The following is a 17,594-nucleotide window of genomic DNA, read 5'->3' on the forward strand; positions in this document are numbered from 1 at the left end:
AATCCTCTGGGTCTTAATGCGTTACCACTTTGGGTTTTAAGGGATGGAGGGGTAGACAGTAACCAGGTGCAGAACAGAGAAATGAGCGAGGGGACGTGAGTATTAGGGAACTGTCCCTGCAATCACCGGAGAAGCAGCCTGGTGACGATCCAACATAACCTTGCGTAATGTCAGGTTTAGGTTCTTCATAGCCCTGAGCTGGTTTTATTGTATTCTAGTCAAATCTTCTGAGTATAAAGGGGAATTGCTATTTATGCAGTTGTCCAGTATTTCTGACACTATTATTTGCGGTTATTCTTAAAAGACTATCCCAATCTCCAAGATCTTATACCAATATGTTGTAGGTGTAATAATAATAATAATAATAATAATAATAATAGCAAATATCTCCAATTAGAAATGCAATATAGTTCTCCTGATATAGCCATGTCACTTACCTCATTTGCAGGGCATTGCAGCTTAGGTATCCATGGTTACGAAGACTCATATAGTGATAGTATGTTGCAAGTGGTCATAACTATGGATACCTAAGCTGCAATGCCCTGCACATGAGGTAAGAGACATAGATAATCAGGAGAACTATACTACATTTCTAATTGGAGGTATTTGCTAATATTGTTATTATTACATCTACTACATATTAGGGCAGGATCTTGGAGATGGGAATACCCCTTTAATGGTAATAATTAAAATTAAACTTAGAAAGTCATTTTGCAATTTTTTTTCCCCCAGGTGTCTGCGCAGAAGGGGGGGTCCTTACAAGAGCGATCCAGCCACAGACCTCACCCGCTGGCGCCTGTCCTGTACGGAGGGCAGACAGTGTTAGCGCTATGTGGAGGGAGACGACCGTCCACAATCCGCCCTGGAGGTGCACTCGCTGGGGCTGGACACGGTACCTAACACTTATTCACATGCAGCCTGTATTATTTTTCTAAGGAGTTTAGATAAGAAAAGATCCAGTATTGAAAACCTTATAAATAATGATACTTTTGTATAAGAAAGTGAAACACTCCCTTTAACTGCAGGAGAGCAGCACTAGGGGTTCTCCACATTTGAGGACACGTTTTTAATTTTATTTTTTGTGTACTTACATTTAGGACTAAAAATCATTTTTGCAATTGGAGTACATAATAAATCTGCATGATTTCTCTTTTTACCCGGAACCTTAAACTTTGTTGTGGTTTGTGGTCATAAATCATTAAAATATAAGCAAAGAAGTAAAATCCATAAAGTGGACATATATTAGAAAAAAAATCTTACATAAAAAAATCACCAGATTTCAATATCAAAGGGAAGTCTTCCTAAAGTCTATGATGCCTAATGCAGACACAATGGAGCAAATATAGAAAGGCAAAATTGCATGAAATTAGGTTTTTCAGTGCTACGCGCAGAAAATCGCAGAAAATTAAAAAAATAAATCTCAAGGAATTTACCTTTCAAATTGTTCAATATATAGTATGATGTAAAACAAAAACTGTGCCCAGCCTTCATCCAATAACATAACCTTTGCATTGCTGGCTTAAAAATGAGTTAATAGCAATGTGTGACGCCGCAGGAGCGACGAACAACCAGCGGCATGCACAAACAACAATATTATGAAAACAAGCGATGTGTCAACGATCAACGATTTTTGACGTTTTTGCGATCATTGATTGTTGCTCCTTGGTGTCACACGCTGCGATGTCGCTATCGGCGCCGGCTGTGCGTCACTAAAGACATGACCGCGACGATATATCGGTAGCGATGTCGCAGCATGTAAAGCACCCTTAATGCTGTATTCACACATCCGTTATCCCTCGGACAGTGCACTGACCCGTAGCGTTTTATTGATCCATATACGTCGGTATAAGCTGACCATCAATAACGCGACTTTTACTTTCTCGTGCAGAGTGAATTTTTAAAAGACTTACCCAAGGCGAATACGGCCCAGGATGGAGCAGAAAATGGACTAACATTTTATTCTGCCTTACAAGCGGAGGATGGCCATTGGGCTGGGGATTATGGCGGCCCACTGTTCTTGATGCCAGGTGAGACTTGTCAGTGATACATGACCACCATCACTACATCTGACTCCCGTCTACTTTACTTGCTGTAAATCTGTGATACTCTTTAGGTCTGCTGATTGTATGCCACGTGACACAGACGCCCCTCCCTGACGCTACCAAGAAGGAGATGGTGCGGTACCTGCGATCTGTGCAGCTGCCTGATGGCGGATGGGGCCTGTGAGTATATGACTGACTGCACATACATAAGAGTGTGTGGACGTGCTGCGCACATTCAAGTCTTTGTACTCAGGATATGGCTGTGTAGCACCCAGGGATATGGGGTACTTGGTTCCGGGCGATGTCTCTCTTGGGGGATGTCACTGTGGTGGCTGTTGCCCGCTTCCGTGCCCTTTTTGTAATGGGATATATTTACAAGGGATTAAATTAGTGTTCACACGTGACCCCACTTGCGGTGTTGTGGCTATATAGATGGAGCCGCCGCTGCAGAATATCACTACTGGGGCTGGTGTTATTTGCAGCTTGGATAGTAGACCCTCCGCAAGCAGGATCGGGCCCCAGAGGATGGGTGATGTGATAGGTGTTAGAAAAAGGGAGTCCACACTAAGGTTTAGTGCAACTGGTTTTTGTCCTTTGACAATACAGACAATCTGTGGTGGCCCTTGACAAAGGACACGAAACGCACGTCGGGCCTAGACCGTGGACATTTTTTGATTGCGGCATTCTGTGCCTTGTATGTACTGATGCACCCTGCATATTATATTAGTGTTACTTTTACCTTTGATCCTTTGAGATATTGACTTATATATGGGTCTGATAGATCCTCGCAGGAACTCATGGTTGATATTTTATATATGGTAGCATTCTGATTTTTGAACATAGCCAGAGTGGGGGTATATCCGATAACGTTACCCGCTTGGGATGTATATTGTGTCCCACTCTGACTGTTTTCAATTCATATACTGATGTCCCGATACCCACCCCTGTGGAGTTTTCCATCTCTTCTTGTAATTGTCTCCCATGCCCCACTGTGACCCAAAGTTTGTGTCACAGATTTGGTGTATACCATTTTTTTAATAGTTTGTATTTTGTACATCCTTAATAAAATTGTGTTTGACAATATTTACTCTTTCATGTGTTTTTGGACACATAGTTTTTTGGTTTCACTCACGGCAGGTTGGTAATAACTGGTTGCCCGAGGCCGGCTGGTTTCGCCTCCCTTCGTTCCAGTGCCAGTTTGGTGATTTGGTACCTTCTTCCCCTGCACCTGTCTCTGGTAAATGGGTCCCCGTGGCGTAGAGGAACTGGGGGGTTCCCGTTCGGTGGTTTGTCCATTTCTGTCCGCCTGACGGTAGCATGAACCCTGTGGGGATGTAGTCTCTGGTCCTGTCTCCGGCTCTCCCTTTGCTACTGAGTCTTTGGATTCGTAGGGTTAGCCAGGTCCTTCATGGTCCCCTCGCTGTGCAGGTGTTAACAGGCCAGCTTCGAGCTCTTTCCTGTCCTAGGGTCCTGTACCCCGTCAGTGCGTAGTTCCTGGGAGTACTCCACCGTACTCCATCGGCAACCACCTCTTCTGGGTACCAGGTCACCGTTAATCCGCGTCAGACCGTCACTTCACTTCCACCTTCACACACCACAGTGACCCGACTACAGACTCTCTCTGAGTGCACTGTCTCACTGCAGTTTCTCTTCTGACTACTGTCTTCCTGTCTGCTCTGTCCTCAGTCTGCCCCTCCCACCTGGTCAACTAGTGGACTGGCGTGGCTCCACCTATAGGTGGCCATCCGTTGACAAAAAACACTCAGATCAAAAATACAGACTTCTGGATGAGCTCTGTGTGTATGATTGCACGTGAAATACCCTACAGCGGGCTTTACACACTACGATATCGTTAATGAATTATCGTCGGGGTCACAGTGTTTGTGACGCACATCCGGCGTCATTAACGAGATCGTAGCGTGTAACACTTATGTGCGACCTAAAACGATCGCAAAAGCGGCAAAAATCGTTTGCTGCGGAGAGGTCGTCCTAAAACAAAAAATCATTTACCTCTCATTAGCGATGTTGGTCCTCGTTCCTGCGGCAGCACACATCGCTGTGTGTGACACCGCAGGAGCGAGGAACATCTCCTTACCTGCCTCCACCAGCAATGCAGAAGGAAGGAGGTGGGCAGGATGTTTACGTCCCGCTCATCTCCGCCCCTCCGCTTCTATTGGACGCCTGCCGTGTGATGTCTCTGTGACGCCGCACGACTCGCTCCCTTAGGAAGGAGGCGGGTCGCCAGCCAGAGCGATGTCGCAGGGCAGGTATGACGGGGTTAAGCGAGGTTGTGCGCGACGGGCAGCGATTTGCCCGTGTCGCACAACCGACGGGGGCGGGTACAATCGCTTGCGATCTCGCTAGCGAGATCGCAGCATGTAAAGCCCGCTTATAGGTTTATCTCGGAGTATGAGAGCACAAGCCAAAGGTCAGTTGATAAGTATGAAATGTATTTTTTCTGTTGACTTTGTAGTTACAATGAATTTATTAACCCCTGAAAGGGAACCTGTCACCAGATTTGTCCCCTATAAGCTGCGGCCACCACCACTGAGCTCTTATATACAGCATTCCAGAATACTGTATATAAGAGCCCAGGCCACTCTGTAAAATGTAAAAAAGACCTTTATTATAATCACCTGCGGGGAGATTGGGTCCAATGGGAGTCACTGGTCTCGGGTCCAGTGCTTCCTCTATCCTGTGCAGTCGTCGTCCTTCTTCCTAGCTCCATGTGGATGACACCGATGGATGTCGCTCGTAGAACGTAAAAAACACTTTTATAGTACTCACCTGCAGGGCAGTTCGGTCCATTAGGTGTCGCTGCTCTCCGATCCGGCTCCTACTCTTTGCAGTGATCTCCGTCCTCCTTCTACCCAGCCCAGTATGGATGACGCATCTACGTCATCCACACAGGCCAACACTGCAGTTCAGCGCAGGCACCCTTTGATCTGCCCTACTGAGGGCAGATCACAGTACTGGAAAGCGCAGGAGCGAGAAAAGGTTACAGACTGCCCGTGCATGCGCACTACAATACTTTGATCTGCTTTGCGCAGGGCAAATCAAAGTGCGCATGCGCAGGACCACAATGCGAGGGACGAGTTAATATTTTGACTAACATCATTGACTTAACCATATGACTGAAAAGTGGGAGAAAAAAACCCTCAATGTAGTGAAATGGCGGGTGGAAAAAAAGCCATTACTTTTTGGGCTTTTCTTTTTACTGCATTCAGTGTGCAGTATAAACCTACAGCATGATTCTTCCGAGTTGTTTTTATTTTTGTTTGTTTGGATCAAAAGAAAAATCATAATTTGTTTTAAATATTCATATATTTGGTTTGCGTTGCTATCCTCTAACACCCATAACTTTATTTCTTCATCGTTCCTTATGGGAGACCCAAACCATGGGGTGTATAGCTTATGCCTCCGGAGGACACACAAAGTACTACACTAAAAAGTGTAGCTCCTCCCTCCGAGCCTATACACCCCCTGGATGACAGAATCCAACCAGTTTAATGCTTTGTGTGCAGGAGGTCACACACACACACACACATCCTCTTTTGATTTTTGATTTTTATTTAAAGATTTGGAAGAAAAGCGGGTCCACCGGACTCCCGGCATGTCCCTTCTCACCCCACTGTGTCGGCGGTGCTGTTAAGGTTGACCTTAAGGCTGGAGCCTTCCATGCCGCGCTCCTTCACCATCCCTACGGGCTCTGGCTTGAAGTGGGAGCCTTCACGGTTCTCACTGCTCTGCAGGAGACCGGTCTCCATCCACAGCCCTTTTCAGGCCCCTGCTGGACGGAGCGCTCACCCCCCCCCAGGGACCTGGCCCTGCGTCTCAAAAGCTAAGTATTGAGACGGTATTCAGGGGTCCCTTCTGCATTTTATTGTGGGGAGAGTGTGTTATTTGGGCAATGCTGCTTCATAAGTCCCTTTACTGTGATTTCCGGCCGGTTCTCTGTTTTTTTCCTGAGAACCGCGCCGAGGGTGCCTGATCGTCGGCCGCATGGATAAATTTAGGCCCCGGCTTCGGCCTAGTTTCGTTTCTCTGCCCCTGCATGTCAGTCATGCAGGGGGGCAGTGCAGCGCCGCCCACCGGCCGTTCAGCACAGGGGAGGACACTCCTCTCTGAGGAGATGATTCCCTCCCCTGTATTTCTCCTTAGCCCTCCGGTTCCCGCTCTTGGATTAACCCCCACCCCCCCTCCTCACTCCAGCACCATTTTCTCAGCGTTTTTACACTGGTCGGCGCTGGCTGCTGCAGCACTGCAGAAGGAGTGAATTATCTGTCTGGGGATCCAAGCTGGGAATCCGGAGGGCACACAAAACGGTCTGGTAAGCCACAACCTCTGGTTGTGGACTTTTTATGCACTCTCTGGTGGCTTTCTGAAGGAGTGAATTCTCTACTACAGAACATCCTCCTCAGCAGCATGTCTCACACCAGGAGCAAGGCTGCAAGGCTGCACTCTATATGCATTGCATGTAAGCTCATACTGCCCGAACCGAGCACAGACCCACACTGTGATGCCTGCTCTAATGTGGTGGTGCCTCAGCCTGGAGTCTCCCCAGGGGTCCCTCCGGCTGCTCCAGCCCCGGTGGCTGAACCCCCGGCTTGGGTAGCATCTTTTTTTAAGGCTATTTCCCAGTCCTTTGCCGACTCCATGGGACAGTTGTCCCGGACGCTGCTGAGCATGCATCAGCCCCCTTCTCAGGGTGCCTCTGCTGCTCCGACTCGCTCTACAGAGCTCACAGAGTCTGTTTCCTCTGATCCCAGACCCCATCCTCCTAAACGGAGACGCAGGGACTCTTCTCCTTCCTCGTCCCACGGCTCTGATTCACGGGCCGAATTGCAAGGCGAGGAGGATGCCCTTACTGTGGGCTCAGACGCTACGTCTATGTACCCCATTGATATCGAAGGTGATGCAGATGTTAGCGATTTGATTGCGTCCATTAACTCCGTACTGGACCTTAATCCACCAGTGTCTGATGAACAAGCTTCTTTGGTAGAAAAACACCAGTTTACCTCACCTAAGAGAGCAAGGAGTACGTTTTTTAACCACTCCAGTTTTCAGGCCACTGTGACCAAACCCAGGGCCTGTCCTGACAAACGCTTTCCTAAGCGTAGTTCTGATGACCGTTTTCCTTTTCCACCAGAGGTGGTCAAGGAATGGGCTCAGTCACCAAAGGTAGATCCTCCGGTGTCTAGAATCTCAGCCCGGACAGTTGTGTCTGTGGCGGATGGCACCTCTCTTAAGGACTCCACTGACCGCCAGGTTGACCTTCTGGCCAAATCTGTATATGAAGCGGCAGGGGCCTCTTTATCCCCGTCTTTTGCAGCAGTGTGGGCCCTTCAGGCCATCTCTGCTTCCCTGGCGGAGATGCACTCCCTTACCAGGGACTCTATGCCCGAAATGGTGGCCTTAACTTCCCAAGCCTCGGCTTTTTCGTCCTATGCCATGTCTGCCATTTTGAAGGCGTCTCACCGCACAGCGGTAGCCTCCGCTAATTCCCTCGCGATCCGCAGGATCTTGTGGCTTCGTGAGTGGAAAGCAGACGCTGCTTCCAAGACGTTTCTAGCCGGGCTCCCTTTTTCTGGGACCCGACTGTTCGGTGAACAACTGGATGAAATCATTAAGGAAGCTACTGGCGGGAAGAGTACTTCCTTGCCACAAACTAAGGCCAGGAAACCTGTCCAGGGCAGGAACCAGTCGAGGTTTCGGTCCTTTCGTTCCTCAAACTGGTCCTCCTCTAAGCCCTCAGCCTCGTCCACTAACTCGGCTAAGGATCGAAAACCCAACTGGCACTCGAAGCCTCGTCCCCAGAAGAACGGAGGAGCCGCTGCCACCAAGGCAGCCTCCTCTTGACTATCGGGCCGCGCCGTACCTGGACGACCTTCTAGTCAAGGCGTCCTCGAGTGCAGAATGTCAGCGGAGTGTCTCGCTCACTCTTGCCACGCTTGTCCAGTTCGGGTGGCTTGTCAATCTGCCAAAGTCCACTCTGGTCCCGACCCAGAAACTCACGTACCTTGGGATGCAATTCGAGACTCTGCCGGCACTTGTCAAGCTGCCCTTAGTCAAACAGCAGTCCCTTCGGGGGGCGGTGCGCTCTCTCCTGAGGCCCTGCCGTTATTCCCTCAGGCGCCTGATGCAGGTGCTGGGTCAAATGGTAGCCTCCATGGAGGCGGTTCCCTTTGCCCAGTTCCATCTGCGTCCCCTGCAGCTTGACATTCTCCTCTGTTGGGACAAGCGGACCGCTTCCTTGCACACGCTAGTGGCTCTGTCGCCTCAGACCAGGAGCTCTCTTCAGTGGTGGCTTCGGCCCCTCTCTCTGTCTCAGGGACGCTCCTTCCTGACCCCGTCCTGGGTGATCCTCACCACGGATGCCAGTCTGTCCGGCTGGGGAGCAGTCTTTCTCCACCACCGAGCACAGGGCACTTGGACTCCGTCCGAATCAGCCCTCTCGATCAATGTGCTGGAGATCAGAGCTGTGCTCTTAGCTCTCGAAGCCTTTCACCACCTGTTGGCGGGCAAGCACATTCGAGTCCAGTCAGACAACGCGACAGCGGTTGCCTACATCAATCACCAGGGCGGGACTCGCAGCCGCCTGGCAATGTTGGAGGTCCAACGTATCCTTCAGTGGACGGAGGACTCCAAGTCCACCATATCCGCAGTTCACATCCCAGGCGTAGAAAACTGGGAGGCAGATTATCTCAGCCGTCAAACCGTGGATAGCGGCGAGTGGGCCCTGCATCCGACGGTGTTCCGGTCAATCTGCCGCAAGTGGGGCACTCCGGAAGTCGATCTCATGGCATCCCGGCACAACAACAAGGTCCCGGTTTACGTGGCTCGTTCCCACGATCCTCAGGCCTTGGCAGCGGACGCGCTGGTTCAGGATTGGTCCCAGTTCCGTCTAGCCTACGTGTTTCCTCCCCTAGCTCTCTTGCCCAGAGTACTGCGCAAGATCAGGATGGAGGGCCGTCGGGTCATAATCATTGCTCCAGACTGGCCCAGACGAGCTTGGTACCCAGACCTGCTCCGTCTGTCCGTGGAACTGCCGTGGCGTCTCCCAGACCGCCCAGACCTTCTCTCACAAGGTCCGTTTTTCCGCCAGAATTCTGCGGCCCTCAGATTGACGGCGTGGCTCTTGAGTCCTGGATCCTGACGGCTTCAGGCATTCCTTCCGAGGTCATCTCTACTATGACTCAGGCTAGCAAGTCGTCCTCGGCCAGGATTTACCACAGGACTTGGAGAATTTTCCTGTCCTGGTGTCGTTCATCCGGCCATGCTCCTTGGCCTTTTTCCTTGCCGACCATCCTGTCCTCTCTGCAGTCTGGTCTGCAGCTAGGACTATCTCTCAATTCCCTCAAGGGACAGGTCTCGGCTCTTTCAGTGTTGTTCCAGCGGCGTATCGCTTGGCTGGCTCAGGTGCGCACCTTCATGCAGGGCGCATCTCACATCATTCCTCCTTATCGGAGGCCCTTGGATCCCTGGGACCTTAATCTGGTCCTCACGGCCTTACAGAAACCCCCCTTTGAGCCTCTTAGGGAGGTTCCCTTGTTTCGACTTTCCCAGAAAGTGGTTTTTCTGGTGGCCATAACCTCTCTCAGGAGAGTCTCTGATTTGGCTGCGCTCTCTTCGGAGTCACCCTTTTTGGTTTTTCACCAAGACAAGGTGGTTCTCCGTCCGACGCCGGATTTTCTCCCTAAGGTGGTGTCTCCTTTCCACCTTAACCAGGACATTTCATTGCCTTCCCTTTGTCCGGCCCCTGTGCATCGCTTCGAGAAAGCGTTACATACTTTAGATTTGGTGCGGGCGCTCCGGATCTATGTGTCACGCACCGCTGCTCTTAGGCGGTGCACCTCTCTTTTTGTCCTGACCGCAGGTCAGCGCAAGGGGCTCTCGGCTTCCAAACCGACCCTAGCTCGTTGGATTAGGTCGGCCATATCCGATGCCTACCAATGTGCTCAGGTGCCTCCCCCGCCGGGGATTAAAGCGCACTCGACCAGAGCTGTTGGTGCCTCTTGGGCTTTCAGGCACCAGGCTACGGCTCAGCAGGTCTGTCAGGCTGCCACTTGGTCCAGTCTGCATACCTTTTCAAAGCACTACCAAGTGCATGCTCATGCTTCGGCAGATGCGAGCTTGGGAAGACGCATCCTTCAGGCGGCTGTCGCCCATTTGTGAAGTTAGGTTTTACCTACTTCTCAGTTATCTGTTTATTCCCACCCATGGACTGCTTTGAGACGTCCCATGGTTTGGGTCTCCCATAAGGAACGATGAAGAAAAAGAGAATTTTGTTTACTTACTGTAAATTCTTTTTCTTATAGTTCCGTATTGGGAGACCAAGCACCCTCCCTGTTGCCTGTTGGCAGTTTCTTGTTCCGCGTGTTATCACCGGCTGTTATTGTAGACAGAGGCTCCGGTTGTTCCGGTTCTTGCTCTGTTTTTACTTGTGGGTGGCTATTCTCCTTCAGCTTTTGCACTAAACTGGTTAGATCTCGTCCTCCAGAGGGTGTATAAGCTCAGAGGGAGGAGCTACACTTTTGAGTGTAGTACTTTGTGTGTCCTCCGGAGGCAGAAGCTATACACCCAATGTCTGGGTCTCCCAATACGGAACTATAAGAAAAAGAATTTACGGTAAGTAAACAAAATTCTCTTTTTCTGTTGAAAAAAAAGGTGATGGACACATTGATAAGTAACATAAAGTGCAGACTCTGGGTGTGCACTGCACTGGTGGTGAAGGGATTTATCTAAATACTTATCGACTATAACATTATTACCACTCTGCTAATATAATGTAGATCCCCTGACTCCTGCTTACCGGGCGACCTTCTTTACACTACTTTTTGTGGTTAGTAAACACTTTATTCAGGGAACACCCCACCTTTTACCCAGTCATATCACATTCACAATTTTGCTCTTATCAAAATTGCTCAGATCCCTATCCCTGGCCATTATTACTACTTCCAACACATCAGTGTCATGTCTGTGTCCTGCTTTGGGGAGACCTCTGGCTAATCAGGGACTAGAAGGTCACAACACCTTATGCGCAGGTCTACAACTTTTATTTGAGTGAATATACCGTACTTTCTTTTAGTGCTGGAGGGATTAAGGGTTCTATCCTATCTGGCTGTCCTTTGTAGCCTTAATCTCTGGTGCAGCTCTTTTGTGACCACTCCCATTCGCTATAAAAATTCACATGTCTTACCCTCTAATGCTGGTGATAGATTCTGATTCTATATTGACCACTTTGGATGGAGCCTGTCTCTGGAAGAAACAGAGGAGTCATGACTATTGCAGCTGTAGTGTTAGCTGCATTGGAGGAGCTTGGAGTGTTTTCATTTTGTGTCTATTGTCTTTCTGTCTATTCCTTGTGTTGTATTATTGCAGTGTTGAGACTAGTGTTCTTGCCGGCCTTCTCACTAGCCAGGGTGAGTTCAGGGCAAGCGAGTGACTAGGCATGTAACGGCGACAAGGGGAAGGACCCGTGTAGGGACGTTAGGGAGCGTAGGGTACAAACTCAAGTGACTTGCAGTGTGTGGCTTCTATCCCTGTCACCAGGGCCTTCCTTCTATACTATTCCCGATGTTACCTTTGTGTTGCACAGCACGCTGTGCATCTGTACACTGTTGTGACATTCAGTTTTAAAAGCACACTGTCCATGTGCCAGGTAACATCTACCCCGCTTACCAGGTGCCATGTTATTGAAATATTAAGTGTTATTCACTTTAACTTTAATTTTAAAAGTGATGTGTGTATTGTCTATGCTTTGGAATCTAACAATTAAGAAGTGGTTGTTCCAAATAGTGAATAGCCCCTTTAAGGAGTCCTTTCACATTTGAATTTGGTCGTTAATTATTTGTTTGTTTTTTTTTTACGAAATCACAAAATAAAATTTGTACTGATTCTATATCTATGTTCCCCATAATAAATAACTATCTTATACATAGGCATATTGAAGATAAGAGCACTGTGTTTGGCACGGCGCTCAGTTACACCTCTTTGCGACTTCTCGGAGTGTCACAGGATGACCCAGATATGACCCGCGCCCGCAACAATCTTCATAGTAAGGGTAAGTTCACATCAGCTTTTAGCATCAATCCAGCGCATCTCACAACTGACAATCGTTTGCAGATAATATGTCAGTATATTTTTTCCATGCTTGATCCGATGTATCCAACTTTCGTTGCAGGAGGTGCCATTGGTATTCCTTCTTGGGGGAAATTTTGGCTATCTGTGCTCAATGTGTACAGTTGGGAGGGAATGAACACTCTATTCCCAGAGATGTGGTGAGTTTCTTTTTGGATTATTCAGACTTGATATGACTTTATTGGTGGCTGTGACCGTGAGATAATTATCTGTATCAATATTAGTAGCATTTACTAAAAATCAATTGTCTGTGGACCCAGTCCCCTGACACCGCGCTTAGAAACATTGGATTTCTACCTTCAAATGCTCTTTTTACTCCAGATACTCTCTTCTAAAAATGCTAGTTATTGTGGAAGTCAGGAACATCGCATCCTTCGTGGATAGTGAGCGTCTTTGAAGCCGGCTACACATACACCCGGCGTCAAAGAAGCTCAATGCTAATGGGTACAAAGCAGTGCGCATGCGCCCACTGGGGTGTGATACCATGCTGAGTCGGCCGACTAGCCAGGGAACTAACGTCCCTGCAACTAGTCACTGACCTTATTAGCATGTCATAAACGATCTTAAGAAATACTTTTTCTAAAGATGTGTTTATGTATGCTACCGTATTTTTCCTAAAATAAGACCTCCCCCAAAAATAAGCCCTAGCAGGGATTTTAAGCATTTTCATAGCAAGGCTTAAATATAAGCCCTCCCCCGAAAATAAGCCTTAGTCGCGGTTCAATAATGAAGTGTCAGTGCAGAAAGATACTACAGGACACTTCATTATAGAAAGCGGACACCCTGCAATTATACTGACCAGACGCTGAGCGGCAGAACCTGTAGTGATCGCACCCCCGCACACATCACACACACAATCACACACCATACACACAATCTCCCTTCAGATCGCTCACACACACTCACCACATCCAGCGATACCGATCCTGAGAAGCCGTACGGTGGAGCGCAAGGACCTGGGACACATGACTTACTCCCATCCCTTAGGCTGGGGTAGAGGCTAGAATGTACGGGCTTCTGAAAGGTATAACCTGACGGACGCACTCTGTACCACTGGATGGAGTGTGTGTGTGTGTGTGTGTATGAGTGTTTGGGTTATGAGTATGTGTGTGTGTGTGTGTGTCCGTCCAGCAGCAGGAGGCAGCGTGCAGCATACTTGCTGGCAGCGGCTGCCGGAGATCACAGGGAAGATTTCGGAATTACTCAGCCTTCCAGGGTCTGGTAAGTATGAGTCTCCTGGGAAGTGGGGGGGTCTGTTTTTTTGGAAACCGTGTTTCTCCAAAAATAAGACCGCCCCCAAAAATAAGCCCTAGCGCTTTTTGGGGGGCAAAAAAAAGTATAAGACAGTGTCTTACTTTTGGAAAAACATGGTACTACATGAAGGGACAGTTAGTGAGGGATTCTAGATAAGCACCAGAACTACTAGTGGTTCTGGGGGCACTGGAAATCTGACAGAGCCCTTTAAAGGGAACCACTCAGCAGATTTGTCCCCTAAAAGCTGCGGCCACCACCAATGAGCTCTTATATACAGAATTCTACAATATTGTATATAAAAGCCCAGACCAATCTGAATAACGTAAAAAACAGCTTTTATTGTACTCACCTGCAGGGTGGTCTGGTCGGATGGGCATTGCTGGCCTTGATCCAGTGTCTCCTGTCTTCTTGCGATCGCTGTCTTCCTTCTTGCTTAGTGTGGATGACGCGTCTGACATCATCCACAAAGAGTCCTCAATTGCTTTTCTGTGCACGCGCACTGCTCTCTGAGGGCAGATCAAAGTATAGTGGGCGCATGCGTGGGCGGTCTTAATATTTCCTTGCGCACTACAATACTTTGCTCTGCCTGCAGCAGGGCAGAGAGAATTGCGAAGGAGCACAATGGAGGACTCTTTGTGGATGATGTAGGATGTGTCATCCACACAAAGCAAGAAGGAGGACGGCGATCACAAGAAGAGAGGAGGCATTGGCTCAAGGTCAAAGCACACTACAATACTTTGCTCTGCCCTCAGCATGGTATAGAGAAGTGCGCCTGTGCAGGAACACAGTGGAGGACTCTGTGTGCATGATTTAGGATGCGTCATCCACATGGAGCAGATAAGGAGGAAGGTGATGGAGAGAGGAGGCAATAGACTAAGAGCAGCGACGCCCATCGGACCATACCGCCCCCCAGACGAGTGTAATAAAAGCTGGTTTTTTACTTTATGCAGTGCGGCCTGGGGTCTTATATACAGTATTCTGGAATACTGTATGTAAGGGCTCACTGTTCGTTGCTGAAGTTTATAGGGGACAAATCTAGTGACAGGTTCCCTTTAATCAGCACCGCTCTGCGTTACATATAGTCTCCGCATATCTTCAGGTATTTTTCTAATAATCTTGCTGGGAAAGTAATGTGAATTATCCTTTCCCACTCTTCTCTAAAGCGGGCTTTACACGCTACGATATTTCTAGCAATTGCTATCAATATCGTACGCAAAAGCACCCGCCCCCATCACACATGCGATATCGCGTGATCGCTGCCGCAGCGAACATTATCGCTACGGCATCGTCACACGCACTTACCTGGTCGGCGGCGGTGCTATGACTTCCGAACAATCCCTCCTTCAAGGGGGAGGTGCGTTCGGCGTCACGGCGACGTCACCGCGACGTCACTAAGCGGCCGGCCAATCAAAGCGGAGGGGCGGAGATGAGCGGGACGAACATCCCGCCCACCTCCTTCCTTCCTCATTGCTGGTGGACGCAGGTAAGGAGACGTTCCTCGCTCCTGCGGTGTCACACACAGCGATGTATGCTGCCGCAGGAACGAGGAACAACATCTACTAACAACCATTAACAATTTTTGGTTTTAGGACGACCCCTCCATGGTGAACGATTTTCACCACTTTGGAGGACGTTTAAGGTCGCTGGTAAGTGTCACACGCCGCGATACTGTTAATGACGCCGGATGTGCGGCACTAACGACGTGACCCTGACGATAAAACATTAACGATATCGTAGCGTGTAAAGCCCCCTTAACATCTAGTGTTGTCTTGTAGGCTTCTTCCCCAGTGGTTCCCTGCTCACCCCAGCACCATATGGTGTCACTGCCGTCAGGTTTACTTACCCATGAGTTACTGCTATGCTACACGTCTGAGTGCCCGTGAGGATAACTTGATCCGCAGCTTGAGACAAGTAAGGGGCAGAACACGTATTTTATCACTTGTATTTTATCAAGTGGGACATGTATTTACACATTTGCTTCTCATGCAGGAGCTGTACGTGCAGGAATATAGCAGTATAAATTGGCCGGCACAGAGGAACTGTGTTGCTGCTTGTGACCTGTATACACCGCACAGTATCTTACTGGACTTTGCCTATGGTAGGAGGCATTGATTATCGTCAGTGCAGCATTTGTACCTATACAATTATGCAGATTTTTATGTGTGTTGTTTCTCTTAGAATTCAAAATTTAAATAAATTAAATTTAATGAGATTTTCACTTTTTATGATTTTAAAGGGAATCTGTCAGCAGGTTTTTGCTCCCCCATCTGAGAGCAGCATAATGTAAAGACAAAGACCCTGATTCCAGCGATGTGTCACTTACTGAGCTGCTTGCTGTCATTTTGATAAAATCAATGCTTTCTCTGCTGCAGATCTAGCAGTTATACAGAGTTCAGGAATATGCTGGACTACCTGCAGCATGCCAAGTAGTCCTGTAATGATAACCTACTGATGATTAATCAGTGATTTAATCAAAACTACACTGAGCAGCTCAGTAATTGACACATCGCTGCAATCAGGATCTCTGCCCCTACATTAGATTAGGTGGCAAAAACCTGGTGACAGATTCCCTTTAACTTTTCAGTTGAAGTATTTTATTCCCATAAGTCATTTTGTACTTTTCTTCTCAGTCCTGTTGAATGCATACGAGGCGTACCACATTCCTGCTCTTCGCCGGCGTGCTGTGCATGAATTATATGACCATGTAACAGCAGATGACCGCTTTACCAAGTGTATCAGCATTGGTCCAGTAAGTCTCCTGGAAACATGAATTATTTATTGATTTTTTTTATTTTTTTTTTAAAGAAAAATTCTAATTTTGAAATAAATCTTCTTCTGTAACAGATCTCTAAAGTGATTAATATGATGGTCCGTTGGCATGTAGATGGACCAGAATCTCCATCATTCCGGGAACATGTAGATCGCATCCCTGATTACCTTTGGTAAGTAGTGATCACATCCTGTGCAGAAATACAGTTCGTAGGATTAGTTTTCTTATCTGATTTGTTGCAACTTAACTTTTAAAATGTACCACTAATGAGCCACTTAAAAAATCTGATGATATTCGTCCAAAGGTGTTAATTAAAGTTTATGTTCTAAAAAGAAAGTGGGCGATCAATGCTGTTTATTGGCTTCATTCCCTTACTATATGCCCATTCTATTCTTTCCAATATCGGGCATAGTACAAGGAGCTCTGTACTTTCTCCCTGCAAAAGAATGCTCCAAGAATTGATAAATATGAGAGATAGGTAGATTATAAATACTTGCCCAATATAATGAAGTAGAATATATTTACCCAAACATGGGATTACAAGCTTTTTCTATGTCTCTAGAAGAAGCCTGCGAGATAATAGAATCCTGTGATTACAGCAGCCTCTGCATTATGTCAGACGGCAGGAAGGAGAAGTGTAATGGAAGTCTATGTGCCCACGGGGACAGTGTACTACGGATATATCCGCAGGAGCTCCCAGAAATCCGCAGCACAACTTTTGTCTGTTTACATGCTGTGGATGTACAGCGGAACGTCCTGCGGATATGCTGCGGGCATTCTGCATTGAGGATACAGTACTATGGCTTTGGCACTGCATCCTCAATGCAGAACAAGTGCTGAGTGATCGGGGAGTTTATATTTACCTCCATCACGCAGCACTTCACTTTCCGGCATCTATCAGCGTCTGCACTGTGCAGGAGAAGGTGGGCGGGCCTGAACGAGCTCTGGCTGTCACATGACCGGAGATCGTGCAGGCCCCGCCCACCTCCTCCTTCCTGTTCCTAGCTCCACCGCGCTCCTGTGCTCCGGAAGAAAGTGACGGGCGTCTGCTATCAAGGCAGGTAAGTATGGGACCAAGGCAGATTTCCGCAGGTAAATCCGCAGGAATAATTGACATGCAGTTATGTGCGGCTGCGGGACATCTGCAGTATATTCCGCAACTGCACATTCCGCAACGTGGACACAGACACTCCCCATGTCCCATAGGATAACATGGGGAGTGTCTGTACATTTTGAAACCTGCAGATTTATCTGGAAAATCCAGATAAATCCGCAGGTTTTCCGCAGAAAAATCCGCAGAAGCAAGCGGGACATGGGGAGTGTCTGTGTCCACGCTGCGGTATGTGCGGTTGCGGGATTTGCTGCGGATGTCCCGCAGCCGCGCATAA

General features: G+C 48.2%; 1 protein-coding gene and 1 pseudogene across 1 annotated transcript in view; one reads left to right on the forward strand and one right to left on the reverse strand.

Moving 5' to 3' along the window:
- Window positions 1–57: 57 nt before the first annotated feature.
- LOC142267568 (lanosterol synthase-like) lies at window positions 58–16,382 on the forward strand (annotated as a pseudogene).
- Window positions 16,273–17,594, reverse strand: part of LOC142267566 (uncharacterized) — an 87,307-nt gene continuing 85,985 nt past the window's right edge. The window contains 1 exon segment of the mRNA XM_075332337.1: window positions 16,273–16,396. Within this exon segment, the coding sequence (XP_075188452.1) occupies window positions 16,390–16,396 (7 nt within the window). The 3' untranslated portion in view covers window positions 16,273–16,389.

This window comes from Anomaloglossus baeobatrachus, unplaced genomic scaffold, assembly GCF_048569485.1.
Source record: "Anomaloglossus baeobatrachus isolate aAnoBae1 unplaced genomic scaffold, aAnoBae1.hap1 Scaffold_296, whole genome shotgun sequence".
In the NCBI taxonomy this organism is placed as follows: Eukaryota; Metazoa; Chordata; class Amphibia; order Anura; family Aromobatidae; genus Anomaloglossus; species Anomaloglossus baeobatrachus.